Raw genomic sequence first — 7009 nt, forward strand, 5'->3', positions numbered from 1 at the left:
ATCGTTTATATGGAAAGCGTAGAAAGTTTTGTAATTTAAATGAGTCCCGATAGCTATATTTGCACACAGCAAGATTTTGCAATAAGAACTAGGAGGTCTGATCTTTACTCTTCTGTTTTTTCTTCTAGGAGAAGCTCTGCCTACCACATCACATCCTAGAAGAAAGAGGCTTGGTAAAAGTGAGCCTAACAGTTCAAGCATTACTAGATGTAACCACAATGAAGCAAGCTTTATTCACATGAAACTACTATTTCTGCTGTAATCCGCTCCAGTGTGCCATAAAAATATCAAAACATTGCTCATCTTTTCAAACTGCATTGAAAAATATCCTTCTGTTCCAAAAGAATATTCCTACATTTCTGAACTGAAATAATCTTTCGGATTATCTAAAGATGTCAAACTGCAAACTAGTAATCATTTTATAAAGCAAACTGCTGGCATTTCACTGCTTTTATAGCTTACTTTGTACAGCTCCTCTTAAAACAGCCATCTCTCTGCTACTTACATAAGTGTGGAGTACAGCTGCCTTGCAACAAAATATGTTCATCTTGTTAAAGCCAAGAGCATCTTAATTTAAAAAAAAAAACCTGAATTTTACCATGTTTGTTTTTCTGCAGTTGCTTCAGGTCATTGCCTTTTAAAAATATTCAGACTTAAAATATTTATATAAATATTATTTATTAGTGAGTTGTTATTCATCCTTTGGATGCAAAATGTAAATTAGGAAACTGTATTTTATTACTGCTTTTTTGTGGTTAAACACTTTATTTTAATATAAATATTTAGTTATTTTTATTCTACTTGGTGTGCAGTAATTCTAGGTATCCATATTCATATTTTCTAATATGTATGATAAACAATAAAAAATAGGTGCTTTAATGAAAAGAACGTTAAGCTGGGATGACATTCTTTGTATTTGGGTTTGTGGAAGATTGGTATAGTTTGTCTGCATTCCAGTTAGTGTCTAACATTCCAGCACCACTCCCCCCACCATTAGATGAAATTGGTTGAACTAAAGAGAAGCACACCTTTTTATTTGTATATAGCTATTATTAAAAAAAGGAAAGATTAAACTTGAAAACATAAATGTGAACAAATATTTTTGATTGATACTTATTTTACTATGCACAAGACATTAAACTTTTATTACAACAAATAAGTGATGTGCATTAGCATCACATGTCTTGAAATATAATTTTGCACTGTAACTTGAGTAATTTTAAAAGGATACAGCACTATGGAAGAAATAAAAAATAGCACAAGAAAGGTGGGAAAAAAGGACATTGACTACATAGTCAAAAATGCTTGCTTTTTTAAAAAAGAGGTTCTGTCAAGAAAATATAATTTCATTGCAATTGCAAAAGCCTGATACTCCAAATACGTACTGCAGGCTGCAGTGCTTACCACTGTGAGTGGTCTCTTGCAATTAATGAACTTCCGTGGTATTTCTCATATTACTATGCACACTGCTCTGTAATGAGTATTTGCAGGATCAGACAGACCCCTTGTCTCAGTTCAGCAGTAAGAATTAAAGATTTTTTTGTTCCTTTTAATATCAAAAGGAGGTTTTAAAACTCTTAATTTATTGTTCAGTCATTATCAGACCAATATTTTTGGTAGAAAAGTTCTAGCACAGTCTTAGGAACATCCATTTTCTTTTGTGTGGAGATCCAGTGGTATAAGTAATTTAGGCAAACAAGACAGGGAAGTTGCATGTGGTAAAAAGGATGGCTGTTAGGGGTCCATGTAACATTTAAGAAGGGAGAGTCAGAAACGCATTACAGCAAAAGTGAGACAAGATAGAGGGTGAACTGAATAATAAAAATGGCTATGAAGAGAAATAACAATCAGTTTAAAAGAATGTGTACACTTGTCACAATATTGCATATTCAAGGCAGAGTTATATGAGTGTTCTCACAGAAAGACACTGCATTTTAAAAATGACCAGTATTCCAATTAATTATATTTTTAATCCTGAATATGTACAGTGTTTGAATCCAGACTCTGCGATTTTAACATCACAGATTATGGCACACAATCAATAACAATCTGCTAGGGAAAAACGTGAACTCAGGCACAATATAATGATATATAAAATATGGATGGAATAGTCAGTTATTTCAACCAAAACAAAAGCACTTGTTCTATAGCAGGAACATTGACTTGCATTGAAATTTTGATTGGCAGCTAGCATATGGTTCCCTATACAATGTAATTGTGCACTTTAACACTAAATGTAAACATTTTAATATTTTACAGAACTGCACAAAAATCTGTTTTGTCAAATAGCACGAACAATATAAAGAAAATAGGTTTTCAACTCAGTGTATCAAACTTTGAAAGCATTCAGAAATTGACTATTTACATAGGAATATTGATTGCTGCATTGAGGGTAAAATGCTGGTTCCTGAGTATTTTTTTGTTACAATGTAGATACGCAACATGAAGCATTGTAATTATTATTTTGACAAATCCTGTTTTTCATAATTAAAATTTGTTTTTCTCCTAATAGAGACTTTCAATATTTGCTTAAAGTTGACTGTAAATAGCTCTAAATATTTTGTAACACAGCTTTTTTTATTCAGTCTTAACCTGTATGGCTAAAAAGAGTCTTCATGAATCTTTGTACACTCTTTATATGTGCAATAAAAACTGCATGGCCTCCTGTCAATACCATAAACAATTAACATTGTGTATATAGTGCAAACCTTACTCTAGCTGCAATTAAGCCATTTTATTTGTATTCATTTACTGATTGTACAAATTCTCAGGTATGAGACCATCAGTCTATAGCTGTTGAAGGAAATCAGAAGCAAATAAAAGGAGCAATACTGCCTTTTTTGGAAACCAACGAGAGCTAACTGAAGGTCCTTTGATCTTACAGACTTCTGTTTTTCCAGACAAGTTGCTAGAAACCACCATGCAAATAGACACTTGCAGTGTTTGGGTTGTTATGGGTGTGTTCTTCTGGCCCAGCTGTATTTCACTGGAAAAGCTTCCTTTGATGCATTCTGTGCTGAGACAACAGTAAAATCTATGTAGATATCTTCTCTGCTTAAATCAGTCTGCAACTTCACTGGATTATATTATGATCCTGCTTCAGTTTCTAGTCTATTTGCCCACGATTTGGGACAGTAGAGCTGTGGGGTGACATAACTACTGGAAGAAAGGGGGAAAAAAATCAGGAACCTCTCTCTAATGTGAGATTAAAGGCAGAAACTTATCTGATCATGTTACAGACCTGCAACTAGTCCCTAGAAAGTAAGGTTTGGTAAGGAAATAATTGTACCTGTTTTCCTCAGCATTAAAATAACCTCTACAGGGGTATATACTTTAACTTGTTGCTCTTTACAGCTGAGAAGAAAGGTCTCTTTCCTGAAGGCTTTACAATCCGAGGCCTGAGGCTCTAACTACCATGACTAATACCCTTGATTGTGGTAGTAATCCCTGTGTCTAAGTCAGGGCTACTTAACTTTGGAAGCCCTGGGGGGCCACAATGATACTGACAGCACATGCCGTGAGCCACCACTTAAGTGTGTTTGCATATATATGCAAATATATGCAAATAGCTTTCATACAAAGATTAGGCAAGACTACACAACTCACAGGCCCCATTCTGTTTTTCTGCTCCATGAGGTGATAGCATCACAAATGGCAGAGATTCTGCTACAGTGCCAGTTGTCATGTCAGTTACTGCAAGGTCAGCAAATCTTGGTAGGAAGAAAGAAAGTTGGTGTGAAAAATAGTGTTACAGTTGCAGTGAGAGGGATCTAGTTTCCAAAAATCAGTCTTCCAGTGACTTCTGTTGGTAGTCAAAGGAGCAAATGCATTTTATTGAGCTGGGACTTGTCTTATTGAAGCTTCTTTCAGTTAATTTTCTTAAATCACCTCTCTGTGGTGCTCTCTGAAACAATTGCTCGTAGAAAAGGGCCTCAGAGGGAAATTTTAAAAATAGATCTTGTACATGCAACAAGTATGAGCCTGTTTTCTCAGAGGCTGGTGGTGAGCTGTGTTTTATCACAACATACCACTCTGCCTACCATTGCTAAATGACCCTGTTTAATAATATATTTAAGATACATCAATGATGTAATATTTGAAAGAAAATACAGGGAGTAAAATTTTAAGTTTAACTTCAAAGGAAATGCAACAACTTTTCACACCTGCTTTTAATACCTTATAGCACCCACATGCCTGTCACTTGTTACTGTAGAATGATAAATGTCTGAGATGCCGGTAGGAATTGTGTATTTTAGTTAAAATGGTTTCTGCTTAGTTACATGTATAGGTTGTCAAGGAAATGCCCTGTGAATGGCATATTCTGAGTAGAAGCTCTCTAGCTTCCACTGAAAAATTTACTTTGCTCTTGGTGAGATGAGCATCATACAAATTTCAAATGAGGATAAATTAATAGTTTGCAAAGTTCCATGGCAGCAGAGCTACCATTCCTTTTGTACAGCAAAGTAAACTGCAGTGAGGAGGCTGTGCAAATTACCTCTGCAATACATACAGCTAGTGGCAGGAGTAAAGGGCTGGAGAGTCCTGTCTCCCATCCCCATAAGGGTAGAAATAATACCCAACAGATAATCTGCCAGGCTATAAAACACTTCAAACTCTATGCACTAATCACTGCACCAGATGTTGCTGCTAAGTTACATGGCTATTTCAGAATGAACGAAGAGATGTTTTACATATTTACACAGTTGATAATTGTCACCACACCATCACAGGTGTCCTACAACAGTGTTTCTCAACCTTTTTTATAAAGTACCTCCTTTTAAAAAAAAATTATAAGTACCCTCAGTACCTACAGTTTTCAGACACACAAACATTTTCTACCATTGCAACACGTGCTTAAACAACTTAATTGTAGTTGGGCCAGCAATGAAATTTTTGGGTGTAAAAAGTACAAAAGTGCTGTAAAACTTGCAACAAAAATTCAGTTTTCTCCAAATTTCAATTGTTGATGTGCCCCCCAGACATCTCTCGAGTACCCCAAGGGTACTCCTACCACTGGTTGAGAAACACTGTCCTACAACATGGCACACAGCAGCAATACAGGGTTGAGATCTTCTGTTGGAACAGTGTTTCTTAAACTTTTTTTTATAAAGTTCCCCTTTTAAAAAAAAATTTTGAGTTCCCCCAGATCCAGGCATCCCCAGCCCCACACCCCCTGCTCTAACCTTATGCCCCTCCCCTCCCCCAAAGCCAGACACTGGGGCTGTGTCTAGACTGGCATGATTTTGCGCAAAAGTAGCCACTTTTGCAGAAAAATCTTACCGCCAGTCTACATTGACCACAAATATTTGCGCAAGAACACTGCCTTTGTAATGCACAAAATCAGTGGTTCTTGCGCAAATACTCCAACGCTCCCGCTCAGGGATAAGCCCTCTTGCGCAAGTATGCTTGCACAAGAGGGCCAGTGTAGACAGCCACATTAGTTTCTTGCACGAGAAAGCCCAATGGCTAAAATGGCCATCAGAGCTTTCTTGTGCAAGAGAGCCTCTACACTGGCACGGATGCTTTTGCACAAAAGCAAATCTTTTGTGCAAAGGCACATGCCAGTGTAGAGGCTCTCTTGCGCAAATACTCTTAACAGAAAAACCTTTCCATTAAAAGTATTTGCGCAAAATCATGCCAGTATAGACGCAGCTTGGATGTATGGTAACCTGCCGCTGCAGCTTAGCTGTAGGAAGCAAGTGACCTACTAGTGCCGGGCTTGCCAGTGGGACTGTGCTCTACCACCGAGCCTGGTGCCCCCCTCCCACCATGGCACCTGGGGGCAATTGCCCGTGTCCCCCTCGCTATGCTGCCGATGCTGGGGAGAGGGGGGGTCCTTTGGATCAAAGTTTGTGCTGCTTCACTGCCTTTTAGCTCCTCTCCGCAGTGCCATTGGGAAGGGGCGATGGAGGATGTGGTGTACTGAGCTGCTGGTGGGAACGTGCATTTCCAGGTTCAGCCACCCTCCCTGCTGCAGCACCCCAGGGAGGCTACCGGAGAAGAAATGAACCAGGCGAGGTGGCTGTGGAAGTGATTGGTATTTTTTCTCCCACCAACTTGGAACTGCCCTGGGTCTCACCAGAGCCGCTGCTGCAGCCACACTCTTTTCCCGCCAGGTGCTCAGGCATGTGCGCAGAGTGGCTGTAAACAGCTGGGCATGCAACTCCAAATATTCAGTTTTGACAAGTTAATGCCACTGCTCTCTCCCCACTCCCCTTTGCAGGGAAACATCCCAGACAATTTTTTACCAACACTCATCACCTAATAAACCATCTTGTTAGTCTTTAAAGTGCTGCATAGTTCTGTCTTTTGTTTTAGCTACCCCCTAAGGATACTCGCACCACTGGTTGAGAAACAGTGTTAGAACATGCGAGCTGGCCAAATACCTCATTTGCCAAGGGCTCGTGTGCTGGAGGTCTGATCTTTGTATTAATTCTTTTTAAACTGAGCAACTCTTCTAATATCCGCTTGTAGCAGTAACTTGCTTTGTACTGTCATGCACCTGCACAGGACTTGAGGGGGAGGGGGTGTCCAAAAGGTAAATGGAACATCATTTTTCCAGCTGCTTGAAAACTAATAGACTTGCAGTGGTTTGAAATATTTAGCCTGTCAGTAAATAAGAGCAGAATTGTATCAGACTCTTTGAGGAAAATTACATCTATATGCGACCCAAAATAGTGGTTTTGAATTTTAGTTGCAGACTACAGGCCCCGAACTGGTATTTGATGTCTTCTGGTAGTTCTGCCAGTAAGGTTTCAGCAAAGACAAATAGCCTGCTTCATGGTGGACCGATGTTTGTGTAAGTGGTGTAGAGAATTAGAGCACTCCGTTCACTGTTTTAATTAGTAGAAAATGAGCACACAGCTAACAGCTCCCCACCTTACATACTGAGGGACTATCAACCTATGTAACTGAAGAGTTCACTTTAGCAGTCACTACATACAAAAGGGCTACGTCTAGACCGGCATGATTTTCTGCAAATGCTTTTAACGGAAAAGTTTTCCGTTAG

The 7009-nt window shown here is 38.8% G+C and overlaps 1 protein-coding gene across 2 annotated transcripts in view; it reads left to right on the forward strand.

The window, feature by feature from the left end:
* LRCH1 (leucine rich repeats and calponin homology domain containing 1) overlaps positions 1-7008 on the forward strand; it is a 219722-nt gene extending 212714 nt beyond the window's left edge. The window contains exon 20 of one of the 2 annotated variants that reach the window (XM_075919028.1): positions 129-7008. In XM_075919028.1, coding sequence (XP_075775143.1) covers positions 129-242 — 114 coding nt within the window. In that variant the 3' untranslated portion in view covers positions 243-7008. The remainder of the gene's footprint in view (positions 1-128) is intronic. The other variant, XM_075919030.1, reaches the window with a different exon arrangement.
* The last annotated feature ends 1 nt before the right edge of the window (position 7009 follows it).

Source organism: Pelodiscus sinensis, chromosome 1 (genome assembly GCF_049634645.1).
Source record: "Pelodiscus sinensis isolate JC-2024 chromosome 1, ASM4963464v1, whole genome shotgun sequence".
Classification (NCBI taxonomy): Eukaryota; Metazoa; Chordata; order Testudines; family Trionychidae; genus Pelodiscus; species Pelodiscus sinensis.